General features: G+C 37.3%; 1 protein-coding gene across 1 annotated transcript in view; it reads left to right on the top strand.

Annotated features, from left to right (window-relative positions):
• REEP3 (receptor accessory protein 3) overlaps window positions 1–24863 on the top strand; it is a 98223-nt gene that overhangs the window by 34394 nt on the left and 38966 nt on the right. Inside the window, exon 2 of the mRNA XM_055308749.1 lies at window positions 10684–10756. Within this exon, the coding sequence (XP_055164724.1) occupies window positions 10684–10756 (73 nt within the window). The remainder of the gene's footprint in view (window positions 1–10683; window positions 10757–24863) is intronic.

Raw genomic sequence — 24863 nt, 5'->3', positions numbered from 1 at the left:
GGTTTGACACTTGTTGGATGCTTAATTCAGAAGTTCCTTATTGCCTCTGAGCCTTATGTTTATCATCTAGGAGTTTATTTGTAGTGACAGTAAAATTACACCTGGTGCACTGGAGAACACTGTAGATTGGTTCATGTAGCTAAAAAATGATGGCCCCCACATTCTGTGCAACTCTCTGCCCACAGGTTGCAAAGTAACTTCAGTGCTCCACGGGTTTCCAGCCCTCGTTTCTGTAGTGTACTCTGTTGAGTTCAGCATACTTTTTAAACATTGTTCTTTGGTTTGGGTCTACCACATAGTAGGCCCTAGTGGTGAGAAGGGGTGGGGGTGGCTTAGGGAAGAGAGTGAGAGGATGAAGTACAAGTCTGATTTGCTGTGGACCAATTTCTTTCCCCTAGTGTTATCTTTAGCTTTCCTCTTAGAGAAGAAATGAGAAACTCTGAAGTAAAATTAGAAGTTCAGCTCTGACAACATGAAAATTCCAAGCTTCCTAGTGCTTGATGACTATAATTAAAACATGTATAAGGTCTTTCAAAGGAATTTTTACTGTCTTTAGCTCTCCTTGGCAGTTTTAAACTTGTATCATTGGTTACAGAATTCAGAATTTGGGATTTTCTCATGGATTTGGCTTTTTCTTTCTGTATGTAATTTTCATAATTTTCTTTAAGACTGTAGCTACCTGATGGCCACTTAACTGTTGTTTTACTGAATGAGAATTCTCTACTAGCAGAGATTCTTAGCAACAAATCTTTCTCGAAATTTTTGTAGGACAGAAGTTACGTCTTATTTTGGCAGTGATCATACACAAAATTTTGCTCCACAATGGCTGCTTAAACAGTGGCATAATGACTCAAGTAGGAAGAATATACTAGATACAGCAGTTTTTATTGGGCCTTGCACTGTTTGTAATCATTTGGCCTTAAACAGGCATAAATTCATTATCTTCAAAGATTAAATTTATTTTTTTTTTAGATTTTATTTATTTATTCATTAGAATACACAGAGGGGAGAAAGAGAGAGGCAGAGACACAGGCAGAGGGAGAAGCAAGCTCCATGCAGGAAGCCTGACATGGTACTCGATCCCGGGTCTCCAGGATCATGCCCTGGGCTGAAGGCGGCACCAAACCGCTGAGCCACCGGGGCTGCCCCAAAGATTAAATTTAAATATTAATTTTATTTAATTATTAGATGTTAAGCTTTAGTATGTTGTAACTCTTCCTCTTTTCCCTTATATTCTTATATTTTAGTGTCTGAGTAAGGATAGAGTTTGGCAAAAGTCAAGATAACCTATAGTTATTTTCATATTACTTTAAAAAATTCAGTTAGACCAAAACCAGCTTATCATACTGACAACATATTGCTTAATCATAATCAGTTTTAATCCAAAACCAACCTAAGAATATTGTCACACCTTAGGTTTGCTGAAGATGCAGAACTCAAAAATTCAAATTCTTGGGCCTCACTCCAAAAGATTCTCATTCCCAATTGATTCTTCTACTAGACACATTTTGGAGCTAAGCCATTTGTAGAGGATGCTTTTTAAATAATTGGAAGGGGGATCCCTGGGTGGCGCAGCGGTTTGGTGCCTGCCTTTGGCCCAGGGCGCGATCCTGGAGACCCGGGATCGAATCCCACGTCGGGCTCCCGGTGCTTGGAGCCTGCTTCTCCCTCTGCCTATGTCTCTGCCTCTCTCTCTCTCTCTCTCTCTCTCTGTGGCTATCATGAATGAATGAATGAATGAATGAATGAATAAATAAATAAATAAATAAATAAATAAATAAATAAATGGAAGGGGGGCCGCCTGGGTGGTTCAGACGGTTAAGGGTCCAACTCTTGATTTTTGGCTCAGTTCAGGTCATGAACTCAGGGTTCTGGTATTGAGTAGGGCTCGAGGCTGAGTGTGGAGCCTGCCTAAGATTCTCTCCCTCTGTACCCTCCCAACCTATGTACACACACTCTCACGTTCTCTCAAAAAAAAAAAAAAAAAAAAAAGTTCAGAAGCTCTTGAGGATTCCTCAGAAGATTCTGCAATCATTGGAATTAAGTTCTCTAAGGACAACTTAATTATACTTGTCTTTTATTCACATCTGTTTTATTTGAAGTTCTTAAGAAAGATTTCCTCTGGAAGAAAAATACTGCTTTGGAAAAAGTCATGAAACTATTATTGTAAGCTAGACTGTTTCTAGGATACCTTATCATTTAAGGTTCTGATCCTATTTGGAAAATTCACAAGAGGTTTTGTCCATATTAGAGACCTAATATTCAAACAGAGTTGAAGTGAATTGTAAAGGGCAGAAGACGTTTGCCCTTTTACTCTGTCTCACATGCAGCCCTTTATAAACTTGATTGCCATAATCTGCCTTTTTATTATTTCAGTAAATTCTGTGAATACCCTGTATATACATGTTTCCTGGTTTTTCTGATACTATAGTTTCCCCTGGCTAAAACACACATGCACTGGTGTGCTGGTAAGGCTTAGCTACTGGGAGAAAGATGACTGATTCCTCTCATTTGCTAATTTCCCTGATACAAATTCTCCCTATGATAATGGCCTATTTCAAGCTACCCATATGAGGTCACTGAATGTGGAGCTGGAAGAGATACACAGAATAGATGTAAATAACTTCAAGACCTTATAAAATGTAGTAAGATAACGAGAAAATGAGACATTTGAGTATTTACTGTTGGCTTTTTAATGTTTTATATATTGAAATTATTTTGCCATAGAATACCTAAGAAACTATTTCCATGCTTATCTTTGGGAAACTAGAGTGTTTCAAAATGGGAGTAGAGTTTTACTTTGCATTTGCATTCTTCTGTTCTTTAAATTAGTTACCTCTGTTAAATTTATGAGCAACAACAACAAAACAGTGTTAAAGCAGCATCTCTCTGGGTGATTTTGATGTTACAAATATGCCAGTCTTAAAGTTAAGCATAGTTGATAAAGTTGAACAACAGATTTTGCTTGAGTTTCCCCGCAATCAGCAGGAGGGTGGGGGGAAGGGAATAATATATTTTTTTAAGATTTTATTTATTTATTCATGAGAGAAACCGAGAGAGAGAGAGAGAGAGAGAGAGAGGCAGAGACACAGGCAGAGGGAGAAGCAGGCTCCATGCTGGGAGCCTGACATGGGACTCGATCCTGGGTCTCCAGGATCACACTCTGGGCTGAAGGCGACGCTAAACCGCTGAGCCACTCTGGCTGCCCAGGAGTAATATTTTTATCAGATGGAAGGTCATCATTTTCTCAAAGAATGCCAAACGCTACATTGTACTGAGTTCCAGTGTAAATCTTATACGTGAAAATTCATATGTAGGGATCCTAATAGTCGATGCCCTTAACAGTATTCCTCTAGTATTTATAGCTGTGGGTTTCATATGGCTGTTTCCTGTACTTCAAGAAAAAATAAGAAGGTGATATTAAAAAGCATCTCAGTTGAAATGGCTTTTCCTCAAAGGGAGATAGGTATAACAGTCTAAACTGTCATCTTCCTGTTCCTAAAATAAAACCAGGTGGTCTTGATTCAAATTTGGAATGACACCATCTAAAGGAATAAAGATGGAGAATGAGGATGACAAAAGATGGCAAATAAATCTACTCAGCTTCTGAAGTAAGCTGAACTGTCCTGTGTTGAAGAGGATTCTGAGACCAGGGTCAGCAGAAAGGAGTACAGCGATTGACCAGCAATCTGTCTGGGTCACAGAAATGGAGAATAGCAGAGAAACTTAGCACATTTGCCATCCTTACACTGTTTTATATAAATTTCACTGGTTGGGACGCCTGGGTGGCTCAGCGGTTGAGCGTCTGCCTTCCGCCCAGGGCGTGATCCTGAAGTCCCGGGATTGAGTCCCACATCGGGTTCCCAGCATGGGGCCTGCTTCTCCCTCTGCCTGTGTCTCTGCCTCTCTGTGTGTGTGTGTGTGTGTGTGTGTGTGTGTGTGTCTCATGAATAAATAAATAAAATCTTTATAAAAATAAATAAATAGATAAATAAAAATAAATTTCACTGGTCTTAGTCTCTAGTGTAAGGTGGATTACAGACAAATGAGGCTTATAGTCTTTTTTTTTTAAGATTATGTATTTAAGTAATCTCCAAATCCAACGTGGATCTTGAACTTAACAACCCTGAGATCAGAAGTGGCACACTGTACTGACTGAGCCAGCTAGGTGCCCCTAGAGTCTTTGATAAGGGCCTAGAGTGTTGTTATTTTGTATTGCTCTTGAAGAGTGTATACAGTATCTATGTTAATTGTGACTGACTAATCCTAACAGCCTGATCCATCTGTCTTTCATCATTCTGAAATTTGATTCTATAGTTTCTTTGTTGATTTACTATTTGGTATCCCATTTTAGCTCATCTCTAGTCTCCTTGAGTTGTTTTCAGTTTTTTAGTCTAATAGAACACTGTCATTACTATTTTTTTGTTTGTTTGGGAGTAGGATTCTAAAATCAATAGAATGAGGAGAATTTGCCAGGTAATTCCTATTGTCTCATTATGCATTAGTATCAGATAGTTCAGATTATCAGCAATGAGCTATTTGTTGCATGTACTTTTTAATGAACTACAATTTAAGTCCTTTTATATTTTAAAGGAAATCTATCTAAAGACAATCTTAAGGGAAATTAAAATAGTTTAGAAATGTTAATATCGTTAGCTATGTTTTGGGATTTTTTTTTTTTTAGTAATGATACACTGCATGACTGTTCTAATCCATATCTTAGAAACCGTTCATCTGTTGAAAAAAAATGCCTACTATCTGATGTTTCTAATTCTATTAAAAATAGTTCTGAAGTGAATATTTCCCTATAAGAATATAAATTGATGCTACTTTTCTAAAGAGCAGTAGAGGTAATATATACCAAAACGCTTGAAATTTCAAATCCTTTGACCTAGTTATTCTGCTTGCAGAACGTCATTAGGAAATAAACACTGATTTTTAAATGTGGATTTTGGAATCAGAGTGCATGCTTTGAATCCAGACAGTAAACTTACAATGTGTCTGACATTAGTTTAACTTCTATCAGCCTCAGTCTTCACATCTGTAAAATAGGTATGAAAATAGTACCTATATCTGGGTATGATTGTGACAGTTAGATGCAGCAATATATGGAAAGTGCTTAGTATCCTGCCTACTATAAATGTCAGTAGAAATTGCTGTTTTTAGTAATCATAGAAGGATTATTCATCATAGCATTCATTAAAATAGTAAAGACAGGAAAGGATTTGAATGATTTTCATCCATATGAGGGAATATTATACCGTGTAGTTTTTAAAATGACGTTCTTTAAGGATACGTATAAAGATGTAAGGAAATGCTCATAATACCACATTTAGTGAAAAGGCAGGATAAAAGTCTATATGCTCTAAGATATCAGTTAATTATGTTTTAAATAGGTTTTGAAATATATGTCCCTAAAATATTGTCTTTAAGTATGTTAACTCTGTTATAAAATGGTTTTTTTTAAGGTATTGTAGGAAAAAACTGGAAAATACCAAAATGTTAAAGATCAGTGTTAGTAATTCTTAGAACTGGGTGATAGGTATAGGGGGATTATTATTAGTACCATTGTTTCTATACTGTAGGCTTTCATTTTTCATAATCATTTATTAAAAGACTATAATAAAAGTTTAAATCCTTAAAATTAGTGTTTTGTAACTTGTTTAGATATAAATTAACCCTTGGTCAATTTGATTATTAAACTTCTATTGGTGCTTTAAGATTTTTAAGGCATTTTAGAGAATGACAGGTCAGACTTCAGAATGTTTGCTAAAAATTATGACAAATATAAATGTTTGAATGGCATTTAACAAAAAAGATCACTCAGTTAATGGAATTACCAGTGATTTTCTTTCCTTTTTTTTTTTTTTTTTACTATTTTATATCTTCTAAAAATTATAGAGTAAGCTTTGTTTAGGATCTTAATTAGGAAAAGCTTTAATCATTTTTTAATGAAATATTGATAACTTATGTGTTAAGGACATTATTCTAGTACTAAGAGCACTCTTACTAGTTACTTCTGAGACTTATTTTTGAACAATGCTGTTCTTCTCTAAGACAGTTTTGGTGAAGGATGGATTTATGTCTGAACATCTGTCCAGAAAATAGCTATTTCAGTTATTTTCCATATATGAAATATGATACAAGTGCCATCTCTATTATACACTTGCATAAAAATTTTTTAAATAGTACAAACTTTTCAATATAGCCAGTATACATAGAGAAAACTTTACCCCCATGGGAGGAAAAGGTATCGTGAGTATTTTGGCAAAGTTTTACCTCTTTAAGCAGAAAAAAAGATTAAGAGGAAATGAGTAACTATTTGTTTTTGCCTCTATAACTGAAACAGTGTTCAAATTTATAGGTGAATTTTATTTGTAGCAAACACTTTCTTTACAAACCATGAGTTTATCTTGTAGGTGGCCTTTTAAAATAAACTATTTGATTTTATACACTGTGCATCATGCTTTGGCTTTATGCCTGACCTCCCAGGTTGCAAACATCCAGAGTAGGACCCAATATTAAAGAAACCAGAAGAAAAACAACACCTAGAAAATATTACAGATGTTAGTAATAAATTACTCAGTAATATTCACATTAGAGCAGTAATAAATTATGATAGTGGTGACCCTTAAAAATTGTCTCACTGTTTATTAAGACATTTAATCCTTCCCATGTTCCAAATGAAATGCATTTTTTTTCCCTACTCTTACAAGAGTTAGGTGCTAGGGGATATTGTGTTTATTCATTTGAGTGATTGTATTCAATACAGAGGTTAAAAAAAATAAAGCAAAGCACCTATATACAAAGTATCAACTAGTACCAAATCCTTACTATATGTGAGAAAATTATGTTTTAGAAGTCAGTTACATTATAAAATATAATCTAGAATATGCTAAAGGCAAATGATTAATCCTGACAAATTCTAAAATTCAAAACAATTTAGAAGTCTATGGAGGAGTAGCAGTCTCGAAGGGAAAAAAAAGGCATTAATTGAGCAAAAAATAAATAAATAATAAAAAGAAGCATATTGAGGAAACCATGTTGGAGCAGATGGTTTATATGAGGAAGAGATTTTCAAATTATGTTCTTGATGAGCCACCACCACAGGGGCTGGTCAACAAGGCTAGGTAAGGAGGCCAGCTATTGAAGTGTTTAAACAAAGGCAATCCAGTAAGATATATTAGGAAGATTGATTTGACATTGGAGCCAGAGGCATGTGTTGGGAAAATAATTCAGCTAAGTCAAATGAAATGGCATGAGCCTAAATGTATCATTGGCCATGGGTTTGAAAATAAAATAGGACGATAGATGCCTGGACTCTCACAAAGGAAAAACCAGTAAAACTGGGTTGGAGTTTGGATGGATATTATAGCAGAAAAAAGGCGGAGTCAAAGATCCATACAGTGACAGAAATGAAGAGTCTCGTGTTAAATTTAAATCTAGTGGTACAAGATGACATGGGACTATGGAAGATAATCAATTGTATCCAAATTCTAAAGGAAAATACAAACTGGGCTGAAATTAGGTTGAATATTTAAACTAGAACTGTGAAGGCTAACTGTGGGACTTGTACCTTGTGTCAGCAGTGGGAATGAACACAGCAGACCTAGAAATTGTGTTTTGGTTGACACCCCAGTTCATAAGGTTTGTTGCTTCCTCAGAACTCACTAGGCTGGATAGCCCCTCTGCCTTTTAGGGGTTGCCCTGTGTTGAATCGTAAAGCCCTAGGTTCTGTGACAGGCTAAAAATCCCGTATCCAGAGTCTGGATTGGCTTCTGCTGAAGTAGCCCTCCCAGGGTAGTGTTGTAAATAAGGCAGAGATTGTCAATGATGTGGCTTCTACTTGGTAAAGATAAAATCCCCAGCAGAAGACTTGGTATTCCTTTGAGCTGGTGACAACAGCACCAAACTCAGAGTTCATCTTTGTGAGGAATAACAAAGTCAACAGGTATTTACTATACCTCTCCCACCAAAAAATAAATTATAAATGGACTAAAAATATAGAAGTGTAGATAATCACTTGCAGTGTAAGAAAAGCTTGTTTAATATAAATGCAAACACCTATTTAATATAAAACTTCATAAATATCGGTATTATAGGCTGAATTGTGTCCCCCTCCCAAATTCTTATGTTGAGGTCCTAAGAATGTAACTGTATTTGGAGATAAAAGATTAAAGAAAGTGATTAAGTTAAAATGAGATCTTTGAGGTATCTTAATACAATGTGACCGGTATTCTTCTAAGATAAGGAGGTTACACAGACCAAGGGATGATTATGTGAGGACACAGTGAGAAAGTGGCCATTTCAATCCAAGAAGAAAGGTCTCAAAAGAAACCAAATCCACCAGCACCTTGCTCTTGGCCTTCTAGCCTCCTGTGAGAAAATAAATACCTATTGCTTAAGCCATCCAATCTGTGGTATTTATTTAACAGCCCAACAAACTTTGTTCAACACATTTTATCAATATGTAAATAATACCGAAACAGCATCACACAACAATAATATCAAAACGACCTAGGGATCCCTGGGTGGCTCAGCGGTTTAGTGCCTGCCTTTGGGGAAGGGCGTGATCCTGGAGACCCGGGATCGAGTCCCACATCGGGCTCCCTGAATAGAGCCTGTTCTCCCTCTGCCTGTGTCTCTGCCTCTCTCTCTCTCTCTCTCATGAATAGATAAATAAAATCTTTAAAAAAAAAAAGACCTATAAACAATATCAAAAGATAGTAAGAACATAGACAAATATTGTTTAATCTGCAAAATAGAGAAGGACCTAGAATCTATAACACTCCAGTAACAGTGAACATATGTAGCACCCAGAACTTGATCTTAAATACCATTCTCCAGTGAAAGGAACCAAAACTCCTTGGAGAAATGACTGATTCTAGGAATGAGGCACGATACACATTGGATGACCCTGGGGCATCATATAGTGCCAGAAAGTAGCAAATTGTTTTAAAAAAAAAAAAAACCCTCACAATTATATATCTGTCAAAGGGACACAGGAAAGAACTGAAAGATCTGTGTTCAAAGCCTTAGCAACAAAATGAAGTATTACTGTATTAGAACCCAAAGTGTAGTATTGATATAAGTAAATCATTGAAGAAATAAATGGAGAATAGATAATGTCCAAGGCAGAAAAATTTCAAATGATTCATGTAGATACTCCACTCAAGAAAGTGGAACTAATTCCCTATTCAGGTATGGCCTGTGCATAGCAGCTTCCTTCCCAAGAACACAGCATGAACAGGTATGGGGTAGGGGGTAACCTTACAGTGAAGTCGGACAAACACTACTCAGCCTGGTGGTCAAGGTTAACATCAACAGTGATAAATCATACTGATAGTATGTCCTTGATATAATAAGATGAAATGATACTTTACCTCCTGTGCTCCTCCTCCTGAAAACCCATACCTCAGTTTGATCATAAGAAAAGCAGCAAATTCCAGTACAGGGATCTCCTCCAATATTCTTCACCAATACTCAAAACTGTTGCAGTCATTTCCCAAGGAAAGTCTGAGAACCTTTTTTTTTTTTTAACCCAAGAGGACCTAAGGAGACATGATAAATAAATATAATGTGTTGTCCTAGATGGGATCTTGGGACAGAAAGGATGGTAAGTAAAAACTAAAGAAATCAGAATAGAGTATGTACTTAAGTTAGTAATATATCAATATTGGTTTGTGAATTGTGGTAACATGTACCATACTACTGCAAGATGTAGATAATGGAGGAAAGATGGTGTAGGGTTTATGGTAACTATAGTGTATTCCCAACTTTTCTGTAAATTTAAAACTATTCCAAAAGATTTTTAAATAGACCAGAAGAGTAGACAACAGGATATCATATACCATATGTATCAAAAAGCCAGTAAACACTTAAGAAGAAAGTCAGGTTTGCTAGTATTCAAGAATGTATATTACAACATCTATGAGATTCTCCTACTTAGCTGGCAAACTTTTTTGTTTTTTAAATAATGATGCCAATGATCAGCAATGTATAGGAATGTAAAGAAGAACCACTACTCTGGAGGGCATTTTGATAATAGGTAAAAATATGTGTACTCTTTGAAGCAGCAACATCCCAACTAGGAAGTGCATATCAATGGACAGAAATGTTTTTATGTTATGTGCAATGGCAATAACCTGGAAATCGACCATAAGCCTATTATGTATTTGCAAGTACAAATTTAGATTATGGGAATACTACATGTGGATAAAAAGTAGGATTTGTATACAATAAAATGTTGCCTGCAGTTATCTCTGGTACGGTTGGGACAATTTTTATTTTTGGTGATTTTGTTCATTTTCCAAATGTTAAGGAATCGTAGAATATTCTTTGTGATGACAAAGGCTTTATTTTTAAATTCAAGTATAATTAACGGTGTTAATATTAGTTTCAGGTGTTAAATGAGAAAGTTTTTTTATGATGATTTTTAAAATATAAAATTTTTTCCCATGAAACTATACCTAGAATATTAAAATCCTTTTTGTTTAAAAAAAAAAGAGTATTTTTACTTTGCTTTTCTGAGTGGATTTAGTCTGTGCACAAATTTGCATTCATACAAATTTACACCGTTGTATGTTTCCCATGTAGTTTCTACTTTTCTATTAGTTGAAATTTTTGTAAGCTCTTAAAAGCATTGTTGTATTTGATTGGTCTTCTCATACTTTTTACTTTTAGGTTGGTGTTTGGGATGCTTTATCCTGCATATTACTCCTACAAAGCTGTGAAAACAAAAAACGTGAAGGAATATGTAAGTATAGCTTTATGAGTGATTAATTCTAGCTTAATGTATCTGTGATATACAAGACTAGAAAATAATTATTTTAGAAATAGCTGGGATAATGTTTTTGGTTAAAAAGTTTATATAAATAAAAAGACTAACTTCATTAACTTCATAAACTAATTTTGAATACAATTCCAAAGTGAAATTTCAAAAAAAAGTTCACTGTCAGTTGGCATTTAAATAAGTACATGATTTCCAATGACCTAAATGGGTAATTGGATCTACTGCTATCCATTTTGTCTAAGTTCCAGTATAAGAAGTTGGGGGTGGGGGGACGACTGTGTTTTTTAGCCTGTGAATTTATGCATACACTAAGAACATAATTCCCACCCCAAACTTTTTTCCTTTTCTCTTAGGAGTTTTATAACTTTTTAACTGAGTTAAATATACAGATACCTATCACTACTGACAATTACAGTCTTTTCCTTCTTAAGTCAGACTCTACAGTTGATCCTTGAACAACATAGGGATTAGGGCCACTCAGGCATGGACACACACACACACACACACACACACACACACACACCCTCCTCCCCATGTATGTTAAATACTGTATTAAAAGTAAGCTAGAATGGATCACCTAGGTGACTGTTCCACATCAGACTCTTGATTTTTGGCTCAGGTTATGATTTCAGTGTTGTGAGATCAAGCCCTACGTTGGGCTCCACACTGGCTATGGAACCTGCCAGATTCCAGAGCAAGGATTCTCTTGTTCTCCCTCTGCCCTTCCTCTTTCTCTCTCTCTACCTCTCTTTAAAAAAAGAATTAAAGGTTAGAGAAAAGATGTTAATGAAAATCATAGGGAAGAGAAGAATATGTTTATAGGACTTTACTATATTTTTTGAAAAAGAACTTAGGTATAAGTGGACCTGCACAGCTCAAACCTATGTTGTTCAAAGATCAGCTGTACTAGCCAGGCACTCCTGGCTCACTTAGCGGTTGAGCATCTGCCTTTGGCTCAGGTGTGATCCCAGTCCCAGGATCAAGTTCCACATCAGGTTCCCTGTGAGGAGCCTACTTCTTCCTTTGCCTGTGTCTCTGCCTCTCTCGTGTATCTCTCATGAATAAATAAAATATTTTTTTTAAAAAAGTAGCCAATACATTCCTTCTTATTGGAATGTTTGTTGTACTGTTATTAAAGGAGACCCTTTTTTCTGAATCTAACCACAGTTCAAATACAGGGTGAAGTTTCTCAACTTTGTACCCATTTCACCTATAAAAGTATTGTAAACCCAGGATATGCAATAACTGGTGTTCCCCTGTGTGTCTTTGTGTATATATCTGTATTTGTGGTATTGCCCTACCTTCCCTCTAAATCTGGGTGATTTTGTTGGAAAAAAATTAAGTACAAATTGAAAATGAACTCTATATGAGAAGGTCTAATAATACAAAGATATTATCAGTGGGTATACAAATACCATGCCCTAAAATAAAAAGGGAATAGCAGGAAGAAATATGAAAGTATAATACTATAAAAAAAAAAGAAATGGGCCTATCATGTATGAATTAATGTTAAAAGAGCAGAAAAGATATTGTTATTTAGGGGTTGATCTAAGAACCATTATAAAATATTTGTTTCTTACTATGCATCAGTTAACTTTATTAATGTTAATTTTTAAAGACTTAGAAACATGGGTTTGTGTGTTTTAATCCTTTAATAAAACACTCAAATTTTTATAACTGTAATTTATTCTATAAATTTGGGATTAATAAGAAAGATCTAGCCCCGAAATTTTAATTCTACTTCATAAGTTGAAGATAAGCTGTGGGATCCCTGGGTGGCGCAGTGGTTTGGCGCCTGCCTTTGGCCCAGGGCGTGATCCTGGAGGCCCGGGATCGAATCCCACGTCGGGCTCCCGGTGCATGGAGCCTGCTTCTCCCTCTGCCTGTGTCTCTGCCTCTCTCTCTCTCACTGTGTGCCTATCATAAATAAATAAAAATTTAAAAAAATATTAAAAAAAAAAGAAGATAAGCTGTGGAAGAGAATCCAGTAACATTCTTATTCACACTGATGGAAAAACCATAAGACTCTATATATGTGGATATATATACACATATGTTTGCATACGATGTGTAGTTAGGTATATACTAAACAGATTGCCTTGTAGTGTTTAGAGAATAACTCATTATCAACAAAGTAGGAATTATTTGTACATAATTTTGCTATAATATTGTAATTTTGGAAAGTTCTAACATTGTTCTGGGAACGTCAGCATAAGGAGTAGTTGAAGAGAAACCAAGGAAGTAGAAAGGGAATTGGTCTGATAGTTACATGGTAATCAACTCTCCACAAGGGAAAGGAAAGCTAAAAGCAGAAATGGTCAGGCTTTAAAACAGAAAAAGCAGCGCATTAGCCTTTAACAAGGAAATAACAACTCAGAAGACTTTGTGACCAAGTTGTCTGCCATCAAGGCTGCTGGAGAGATCAAGCTGAGATATCACATTAGAACATTTGCATTTATATGATTTCCTATTAGTTTCAAAATACTTTTATATATTATTGTTTCCAATTGCTACTGTAACAAATTGCCAAGCACCTACCGGCTTAAATCAACCCCAACTATTCTCTTACAGTCTTAGAGATCAGAAATCTGAAATGCATCTACAGGGCTGTACTCTTTCTGGAGGTTCTAAGGAAAAATCTGTTCCCTTACCTTTCCTAGCTTCTACAGGTTGCATACATCCTTGGCTTAGGGTTCTATTCATCATCTTCAAAGCAAGAAATATTGAGCTGAGACTTATTACATTTCTATGTCTCTGGTTCTTTCTCTTCTGCCTCCCTCTTCCACTTTATAAGGATGCTTGTGGTTATGTCAGGTCCACCTAAGTAACCCAGGGTCCTCTCTCCACCATAAGTAGCTGGTTAGCAACCTGAATTCCATGTGCAGCTCGATTTCTCCTTTACTGTGTGACCTAACATTTGCACACGTTTTAGGAATTAGGACATGGACCTCTTTGGGAGTGGGAGACATTATTCTGTGTACCATAACATTTCATTGGTCCTCACTACAACTTTAAATCAATCAATAAATAAGAAAAATATTTCAATATTACACTCTCAGAGAAGTATATTATTGCCCAGGGTCACATTAAGGCAGGAATGATTGGATATCTTGTTTCTAATGTTTTATTCCTTCTCTTGTACCATGCTACCTTTAGAAAAGTAGGTAAGGATTCTAGCTTCAGGAAAAAGTAGAAACAGTTTAAAAGTAGAAACAACCAGCCAGGAGACAGACTTCCAGAGCACACTTTCCAGGGCCACAAAAATAGGATATTTTCCAAGAAGGCCACGGAGGCTGCTTACTTAGCCTGTACTGGGGCAGGACTCAGAAGCATCTAAGTCAACTATGATCAGAATAGTTAAAGATGAAGTGAGATTTTGAAAGTGTTGGCAGTTCTTTAATTATTTCCAATGTAAGTTTACTTTTGACAAAATGCTTGAATATTATTTTATTGCTGAGTCTCACTTAAACTCTTATCATAACAGTTTTACTAGAACTCTGTTCTCATTAAGTTTTCCTGTATAGAGGGATGCCCGGGTGGCTCACCAGTTGGGTGCCTGCCTTCAGCTCAGGTCGTGATTCCCGGATCCAGGATCAAGTCCCACATCGGGCTCCCTTTGAGGAGCCTGCTTCTCCCTCTGCCTGTGTCTCTGCCTCTCTCTCTCTCTCAGTCTGTGTTTCTCATGAATAAATAAATAAATCTTAAAAAAAAAAAAAAGTTAGGGGATCCCTGGGTGGCGCAGCGGTTTGGTGCCTGCCTTTGGCCCAGGGCGCGATCCTGGAGACCCAGGATCGAATCCCACATCGGGCTCCCGGTGCATGGAGCCTGCTTCTCCCTCTGCCTATGTCTCTGTGCCTCTCTCTCTCTCTCTCACTCTCTCTCTCTCTCTCTCTCTCTCTCTGACTATCATAAATAAATAAAAATTAAAAAAAAAAAAAAAGTTTTCCTGTATAGTGATCCCATCCACTTTTGCTTTCTTTTTGCATATGGTAGTTCACCTTCTTCAGATTTCCTGGTTATATTTTTAATAGCCTTTTATATTATCATATATTATATTATCTGCCTGTATGTGTGTCTGTCCTCTCCACGTGCAACAGCTCCGTGGAGTTTTGTTGTTTTGTTAACTGCTATGTTCCCCTTCCTAAAACAGTACATGGTGTGTATCGTAGGTACTCATTATTTGAATGAATGAGTGAATGAATGTTCAGAATAAGAACAGGAAGAAGAGTTGAAGAGTACATTTCTTAAGTAGATTGGTCTAGTTTCTCAGCTTTGAATCTGCTAGGTTAAGGATTATACAGTCCAGTCTGACTTATCCCCAAGCTCATTTTCTTAGTGGTATTTGGTTATTACCTAAATTCCACTGATATTTACTTCAAAATTGTTTTCAGAAAGCAAACATTTTAGATTAATTTACTTCTTTCCACCCTAACTACTACCATTCCCCTTAAGCCTGCAAATAGTAGATTGCACCTGATAAAACAGATGCTGTACTCAAATCAAAACAAATGGAAAGTGCTGTGTATTTTGGCAACCTTCCTTTCTTCCTTTGCCTATTTTTAAAACAGAGCTTTCCTAGGATATAATTTCCTGTATAGTGTGGCTGATATGGCCTACTTAAAGTCTTTCAGCCTTGCAGTAATTGAAATGTAAACTTACTGAAGAATTAGTATGGTTTTGCAAATTTTTTTAGGCTTATACCATCTCGTGACTTGAAAATAGAGTGTTTACTTCCAAGTCGTGTGTAATTGCTGTAGCTTTTCTAGGAAACCATGTTCTTATTCTAAGAATGTTGGAGAACGTGGCAATGAAAAGATTGGCTGACAGCACTTAAAAAATCAAAATCAGACATTTGGTCCTGAGATTTATTGTGAGCAAGAACAAAGAACAGTGAAAATTCTGGGAGATTACACTTTTAAAAGCTTAGAAATAGCCCTCTAAAACCCTATTGACTTGGTTTTGAAAGTGACCTAATTTTTCTTGAATACTTGGGTGATAGGAAAATGAACAAATACACCCCTACTAGCTTTATAGTTCTTGTCAACTGGTAAAATCTGAAGTTGTCTGCTAGTTTCAGGGTGAATATAGAAGAGGAAAAAATACAATAAAGAAAATATATATTTCTTTATTGTCAAGGAGTGTTTGTTCCCCAGGCATCTTTTCATATTTTTGTTTAAAGATTTTATATATTTATTTGAGAGAGAGCACAAGCAGGGACAGGGCCCAAGGGAGAGAGAAGCAGACTCCTGCTAAGCAGGGAGCCCAAGGCAGGGCTCCATCCCAGGACCCTGGGATTATGACCTGAGCTGAAGGCAGATGCTTAACCAACTGAGCCACTCAGATGCCCCATCTTTTCATGTTTTGGATTAAAAATACTCATTTGATTCAAGGGTTTTAATTTGGAAAGTGTAAGGTTTAACCCACTGATTAAGGTGGAATTTTCTGAAAATTAGTTTTGTCAAGCCACATGCTTATCTGTTTACTTTCCATTCTGATCTACTTTTAATTTAGTTTTTATTTTTATCAAAGCTGTACTTATAATTTTAAAATCAGTTTTCTAAAGTTTATAATGGAAAACAACAGTTCCCCCACCTTCCCTTCCCTATTTCTCTCTTGATGCTACTTTCAGCCCTTTTATCCAAATCCTTTAGTATTTATTTCCATATCTAAATAATATGCTTATATTGCTATTTCTTAATTTTTCAGATGGATATTATCAGTTGACTTCTTTCTATTAAAGATGATTAATAGTAGCTACGCAGTATCACTATACATGTGCATATTTCCCTGTTCCTGATTGCCTCCCAGGGTCTTACTCAATATTTGCATTATTTAGGCTAAGTTAGACACAATAGACTGAAGAGATAAAAAACACGCCACCTAGAACCAGGCTGCCTGGGTTATCATCACAGCCCTGTCCATTACTGGTTATGTCATTGTACAAGTTTTTGACCTTCCTGTGCCTCAGTTTCCTTCACTGAAAAATGAGAACTGTTATAGTACTTACCTCCTCAGGTGGTTGTAAGAATTATGAGTTAATGAACATAAAGCATTTAAATCAGTACCTGACATATAAGAGTACCTGTTATATAGGGTTTTTTTTATTATGAAAACGTTATTTGGATTTGGTCTCCAGTGTCTACATTATCATTTTTTTTCATACACAGTAGTTTCTTTTCCCAGGTGTTACTCATTGTCTTGTTTTTTGTTTGTTTGAGTTTTCACTTATATGATATTCTGTATTGCGCATTTAGACCCAGACTCTCCATAGTTGTATAGATTTCTTCTCAGTGTGTCAACATCCATCAGATATTCCATACTGGCTCTTGTTTTAAATCCTCAGATTTCTTAATCTCCTGTTTTCCTTCTTTTTTTTTTAAAAAGTTTTATTTGTTTATTCATGAGAGACACAGAGAGAGGGGCAGAGACATAGGCAGGGAGAGAAGCAGGCTCATCACAGGGAGCCTGATGGGGGACGCAATCCCAGGACCCTGGGATCATGACCTGAGCCAAAGGCAGATGCTCAACCACTGAGCCAGCCAGGCATCCCTGTTTTCCTCCTTTTTATTTTACTTCCTCATTTAAAGGAAATACATCCTTCCCAAGAAGGCTGTGTGAGAGGCAAATTTTTTGAGATGCTAGATTGTAAATAATTTTCCTTCAGAATTTTGAAGGCATTTCTCCATTGCCTTTCAGCTTTTAATGTTGCTGTGGAGAAGTCTGAAGCCATTCTGATTCTTACCTGTTTGTGGCATCTTTCTCATGTCCCCATTGCTTACGATTTCATGATGATGTATGTGTGTGAGTTGACTGTGATAGATTTTACCAAATCCTCAATAGTCCCTTTTAACTTAGGAATTCTTTGTCCGGGATCCCTGGGTGGCGCAGCGGTTTGGCGCCTGCCTTTGGCTCAGGGCGCGATCCTGGAGACCCCGGATCGAATCCCACATCGGGCTCCCGGTGCATGGAGCCTGCTTCTCCCTCTGCCTATGTCTCTGCCTCTCTCTCTCTGTCTGTGACTATCGTAAATAAATAAAAAATTAAAAAAAAAAAAAGGAATTCTTTGTCCTTCAGCTCTGGTTAGTTAAATTGACTTCTCAAAATGATTTTCTCCTCTCCATTTTCACCATTTGTTCTGTCTGGGATTCCTTTTATTCAGTTATAAACCACTTGGACTGATTGTCTAATATTCTGATAGTTTTTCTTCTCTTTCCTGTCACTTTTTCTTTTTGCACTATTTTGTGATGGGTTTCTCAATTTCATCTTCCAACCCTTTAGTTAATCTTTTAATTTCTGCTCCCATGTGTTGAATTTCTAAGAGTGCTTTTCATTCTCTGAATGTTCCTCTTCCTTATAGTGTCCTACTCTTGAGTTGTCTACAATAGGTTCCCTCTTGCCTCAGTCTTTGAATGATGGTGTTTTAGATGTGTTCTTTCTGTACAGTCTCTCCTTTGAGTTCTGTTTGTCTTATTAGTATCTGTCTCTCAGGGATGGTTTTCTCAAATGTTGGGTAGTCCTTGGTCCTCTGCTCGTGTTGGAGCATGATAATTACAAGCTGGCTGGAAGCCCTATGTCTGTGAGGAGACTTGCTGAATGTCCTTTTCACTGTAGGGTGATCCGATGAGGTAACTATATTTGTTCCTGAGAGGAAGTACCACAAACCGAATAGCTTAAGAAAAAAATCAGAAATTTATATCTCACGGTTCTGGAGGCAAGAAGGACATCATGAAGATGTGCACAGGGTCACACCTCCCTCTCGAACCTGTCAAGGAGAATCCTTTTTTTTTTTTTTTTTTTTTTTTTTTTTTTTTTTTAAGATTTTATTTTAGGGACGCCTGGGTGCCTCAGTGGTTGAATGTCTGCCTTCAGCTCAGGTCATGATCCGGGGTCCTGGGATCCTGTGTCTCTGCCTCTCTCTGACACAGACAGAGGAAGAAGCAGGCTCCCTGCAGGGGGCCCAATGTGGGACTCAATCCCAGGACCCCAGGATCATGCTCTGAGCCAAAGGCTCAACCGTTAAGCCACCCAAGTGTCCCTAGGAGAATCCTTTCTTGCCTGTGTCCAGCATCTGTGATTTCCTGCAATCTAGGGGGCCCTTGCCTTTCAGCTGCAGCACTTCACTCTGTCCCTGTTGTCACACAGTGTTCTGACCTATGTGTCTGTCTTAGAGTTGTTTCTGTCCTCCTACAAGGAAGCATTGGATTCAGGGCCCAGCTATACCCAAGTACGGCCTCATCTTAATGAATTACACCTTCAGCGACCCTGTTTCCAAGTGATGTCACAGTCTTAGGTAGTGGGGGTTAGAACTTCGTATTAGTCAGCTCAGGCTGCCATCATACAGGGAGGAACTTAAACAGCACAAGTTTGTTTTCTTACAGCTATGGAGGCTGAAAGTCTGAGCCAAAGGTGCCATAGGGGTTGGGTTTCGGTGAAGCCTCTTCCTGGCTTATAGATAGCCTTTTCTATGTGCATGCATGAAGAAAGCTCTCATGAGTGTCTCTTGCTTATGAGACACTCATGCTTCCAAGTTCTGTCAAATTAGGGCTCCCTTATGACCTCATTTGATCTTAATTACCTCCTCAAGGTCCTGTCTCCAAATACAGTCACTTTGGGACTTATGGCTTCAACATATGGATTCGGGGTGATCACAGTTCAGACCATAACAGACTTCAACATATCTGAGGGAGATACAGTTCAAACCATAATGACTGTTTCTTGGAAAATTGACAATGCCTAAATCTTTAGGTATTTTCTCTTATGCAAGTCAGATTCTTGAGAGAAGATTCTTCCATTCTAAAAGGATGCTTGGTTGCTCGTATTCCGGTGAGAGAATAAGGGTTGGGGGCTTTCAATATTTAACTTATAAACTGGAACCTAATTCCTATTCTCAACTGTGCCAGGATTTCCAAATCCAGAGCACCTCTGACTCCCTCTTCACAGAGAGTCAGCCACAGGGTTCTTCTGGGAGGAAGGAGGTGAATGGCCAGACCACTAAGTGGGAGGGCATCTGGGCACCTGCCTGCTCCTTAGGCAGACCTACCTCCATTCTACCTCTCTTTTGCCCTAGTGGCCAAGAATTGTGTCACCAGTTCTTGAGCTTTTCAGGAGCCCTGTAGTGTCAATTTGGGATTGCTTCTCAATTTCTCCCACTGTCAGCTTAATAACTATCAGGCCTCCTAAGTCACTTGCTGCTCATCCACTTCCTTCCTACCTCCAAAAATTTCGATGCTGTCTTCTCTTGTACATTCTTCCGGACTTAATATCTTTTTTAAAAATCACTTTTATTGTTGTTTTAATCAGATTTGTGGTTAAGGATACAATTAAATGTGTATATTCAGTTTATCATCTTTTACCCAGATTCCCAGATCGACTTTGTGAGTGGAATACTTCTGGTTGAAATATACTGTGCTATTAAATAAGACTGATTTTACCATTAACATTGGTTTTTAAAATGTCACAGAAGATAGCTTTTTTTTTTTAAGATTTTATTTATTTATTCATGAATGACCAGAGAGAGAGAGAGAGAGAGAGGCAAAGACACAAGCAGAGGGAAAAGCAGGCTCCATGCAGGGAGACAGATGTGTGGGACTCAGTCCTGGATCTAGGGATCACACCCTGAGCCAAAGGCAGATGCTCAACTGCTGAGCCACCCAGGTATCCCAGAAGATAGCTTTAAAGTAGTATTAGATACCATTTTTTAGATTTTGACAATTATTTTAGAAGTTTATTTTAACTGACATATAGTGAATACATGTGTATCTATCTTGTCTTCAGTTATTTGGTTTGTAAATCAAGTTTTGATAAATCAAAATCGCAATTATCACTTAGGACAGTTAGATAAAATCACTTGTGACAGTTCATCATATTTTAATGAAATAAATCTACCTACATTTGCTTTAAGTGAAGTAGGTGATGAATATTCTTTTATAAACCTAACTTTTGATGTGCCAAGTTTACTTCATATGTATATAATACATAAAAGGATATAATTTCACTGCAGAAGTAATTGATGCTGTTATAATTAAATGACTTATATTCCTTATGTTTTCTAAAAACAATTTCTTCATGATCATCTCATGACCATTGCAATGAATCCACTTTAGGAAACAAGTGTTAAATTTAAATAAGGTGATATAATTAAGGGAGGGGGTGTTATATGAATGTCTAGCACAGTTTCTTCTAAAATTTTAGAACATGAGGGATTCCTGGGTAGCTCAGCAGTTGAGTGTCTGCCTTCAGCTCAGGTCATCATCCTGGAGTCCCGCGATCGAGTCACACATTGGGCTCCCCTTGAGCCTTCTTCTTCCTCTGCCTGTCTGTGTCTCTCATGAATAAATAAATCTTTTTTTAAAAAGTTAGAACTGGGGGATCCCTGGGTGGCTCGGCAGTTTGGCGCCTGCCTGTGACCCAGGGTGCAATCGTGGACTCCCGGGATCGAGTCCCACATTGGGCTCCCGGCATGGAGCTTGCTTCTCCCTCTGCCTGTGTCTCTGCCTCTCTTTCTCCCTGTGTCTATCATAAATAAATAAATAAATGAATGAATGAATGAATGAATGAATGAATGAATGAATAAATAAATAAATAAATCTTTAAAATAAATTAAAAAGTTAGAACTTGAATTACAATACCCCTTGACCTTTATGAAGTCAACAAAAGCATTCCTACAGTTTTCACACCAAGATATAGTGAGCCAACCACAGCTATCTTGTCCTTTTCTAGCTTCCAATGCAAATGCTTTGGAAAACATACACAAAAATAAAAATTCTCACAGTAACACTTAAACCTAATAGGCTAACTTGGGCTTTTGCTAATATCTAAGAAGAATTTTACCAACTGTAGTGCCAATGGAAATAGATTTTTAAAAGCAGAGACAGAAATGGTTGTTTCCATTAAAGGAAATGTTAAGTAGTAAATTGGAGGGAGGCCTAGCCACCTCCATCCCAGTCCCCAGTGATGGAACAGCTGAAAATCAAAGAGGTTACAGCATCCAAAACACTTGACCGCCACCATCTTCGCTGTGGGGAAATAGCTCACTTTCTGCCTCTGTCTCTGTCTCTCTCTCAAACAAATAAATCTTTAAAAACTAATAAATGAAAATAAAAATTCATGAGAGATGTTACTTTAGAAATATAATAAAAGTGTAGAAAAAGGAAATTCTTTTGAAAAATTACAAAAAATTAAACTATATTGAATTATACAAATATATGAAATTTTGTCTATCTCTTGGCTATCAGAATATAGACTGAATTTTTCTTTAAACCACAGATCCAAACTCTATAGGTAAAATGCAAAAACAATCTTCAAGAGGTCTTGAAAAGTCACAGAAATAGATTGAGTTGATTGGTTTTATTTTAAATTATTGTATTACAAAGGCATCTTTTTAAGTTTTTATTTAAATCCCAGTTAACATGCAGTGTAATATTAGTTTCAGGTGTACAATATAGTGATTCAACACTTCCATACAACACCCAATGCTCATCACAAGTGCACTCTTTAATCCCCATCACCCATTTCCCCAATCCCCCACCTACCTCCCCTCTAGTAACTGCCAATTTGTTCTCTATAGTTCAGAGTCAGTTTCAAAGAGGTTTGCCTCTCTCCTTTTTCCCCCTTTGCTCATTTGTTTTGTTTCTTAAATTCTACATATGAATGAAATCATATTGTATTTGTCTTTGACTAATTTTGCTTAACATAATACCCTCTAGCTCTATCTATATCATTGCAAATGGCAAGATGTCACTCATTTTGATGGCTGAGTAATATTCCTTTGTATATGTATACCACTACTCCTTTATCTATACGTCAATTGGTAAACATTTGGACTGTTTCCAGAATTTGGCTATCATAGATAATACCTCTATAAACATTGGGGTGCATGATCTCTTGGAGTTAGCGTTTTTGTATTCTTTGGGTAAATACCTAGTAGTGCAATCGCAAGTGCTGAATCATAGGGTAGTTCTATTTTAACCTTTTGAGGAACCTCCATACTGTTTTCCAGAGTGGCTGTACCAGTTTGCATTTCTACCAACAGTGTATGAGGGTTCCTCTTTCTCCACATCCTTCCAACACCTGTTGTTTCTTGTGTTGTTGATATTAGTCATTCTGATAGGTGTGTCTTGGCAATAGCTAATCTGATAAGATTAAATATAGACTGATTCCTTTTTTTTTAAGCCACAGCTCCAAATTCTGTAGGTAAAGTGAGGGGGGAAATCTTCAAAAGGTCTTGAAAAGTCAGAAAAGTAGATGGAGGGCAGCTCCGGTGGGGCAGCAGTTTAGTGCCGCCTGCAACCCAGGGTATGATTCTGGAGACCCTGGATCGAGTTCCACATCAGGCTCTCTGTATGATGCCTGCTTCTCCCTCTGCCTGTGTCTCTGCCTCTCTCTCTCTCTGACTCTATGAATAAATAAATAAAATCTTTGAAAAAAAAAAAAGAATAGTAGATGGAGTTGAATAGTTTTATTTTAAAATATTATCTTAATTTTCAAAGGTTGCTAAAAGGCATCTTTTAAATTAAGATCTAGCACTTCAGTTTTATTATATCTTTTTATAATTATTATTCCAAGTAGGCTCCATGCCTAGCATGGAACCCAGTGTAGGGCTTGAACCCATGACTCATGACCCTGAGATCAAGAGTTGGACACTTGGGTACCTGGGTGGCTCAGTCAGTTAAGCATCCTGCCTTCAGCTCAGGTCATAATCCCATGATCCTGAGATCAAACCCTATATCATGCTCCCTGCTCAGTGGAGAGCCTGCTCCTCCCTCTTCCTCTGCTGCTCCCTGTGCTTGTCATGTGCTCACTCACTCTCTCTCTCTCAGTCAAATAAATAAAATCTTACTTTTAAAAAAAGACATTCAAATGACTGAGCCACCCAGGCACCCCATGATGTTCTACCCTTAAGATGATTGTCAAAATAAATTATTGGAGCCTCCTGGAGAAGTTTCTGCCATTCACATGAATGTTTGAACATAATTTCAGCCTACTAAGATAACATTCTTACCTTTTCTCTGTAAGAGGAAGACTTAGATGTGCTCTTAGGGAAGAAAGTCTAAGGGCACTTCCTCCTTGAGAAAAGAGGTGTCTACCAAGTGGTTGGTGTCCAGATAACTCTAGGCTCTGGGGATGGGTAGACAACAAGGATGTTTCTCATGGAACCTCTTTGAGGTAGAAGAGGCTATAAGCTGCTCTTCCTGGGCAGTTTGCTGAAAGCTTTATGAATAGTGCCTCTGAGAGGTGAGCTAAAGGCCCAGCTTCTTCACTTTTTTGAACTTTTTTTTTTTTTTGATGATGATGTGTCCAAACAGTGTTATGAAAATAAGGGTACATTTTAACTCTTCACATTTAATAAGTTATCACACAAAACTGAGTTTGTCTTTTCTCCAAACCCAAGGCTCTTCTTACATTCTCTTCATGCATGGTACCCACCTTCCTCTAGGTGCCATTGTCAGAACATCCTGCTGCAGTGCTTCTCAAACTTCAGGGTGTGTAGGAATCGCCCTGGGGTCTTGTTGAAATACAGAGTCTGATTTAGTAGGTCTGGCCTGGGCTTGAAATTCTGCTTTCCATCAGGCTTCCAGGTGATCCCAACACCACAGGTCTGTAGACCACAGTTAAAGTAGCAAGAAATTTGGGCACATTCTCAACTCTGGTTACACATCAGAAACACTCATAGAGCTTCTTCTCTTTTAAACTTGTATCTGCCCTCTCTCTACACATGGTGATGATGGGACCTAAACATCTAAAGATGAGGGTTTTTTCTAAGATTTATTTATTTACTTGAGAGAGAAAGTGCAGGAGTGGGGATAGGGATTGAGGGACAGACTCTCAAGCCGATTCCCCACTGAGCACAAAGCCCAGTGTAGATCCCAATCATCATGACCTGAGCTGATACCAGGAGTCAGATACTTAACCGACTGAGCCACCCAGGTGCCCCTAAATATGTCTTTTTAATCCCCAAGTAATTTTTATCTACAGCCAAGGTGAAAATAATTGAAAGGTATCTTATTGTGAAAAGTGAATAGTTTTACCACATTGTACTTTTTTAATATAAGTTTATGTATGCAGATGGACA

Source organism: Nyctereutes procyonoides, unplaced genomic scaffold, assembly GCF_905146905.1.
Source record: "Nyctereutes procyonoides isolate TBG_1078 unplaced genomic scaffold, NYPRO_anot_genome, whole genome shotgun sequence".
NCBI lineage: Eukaryota > Metazoa > Chordata > Mammalia > Carnivora > Canidae > Nyctereutes > Nyctereutes procyonoides.
Note: the sequence above shows the minus strand (reverse complement) of the source record. Positions and strands in the feature narration are given on the sequence as shown.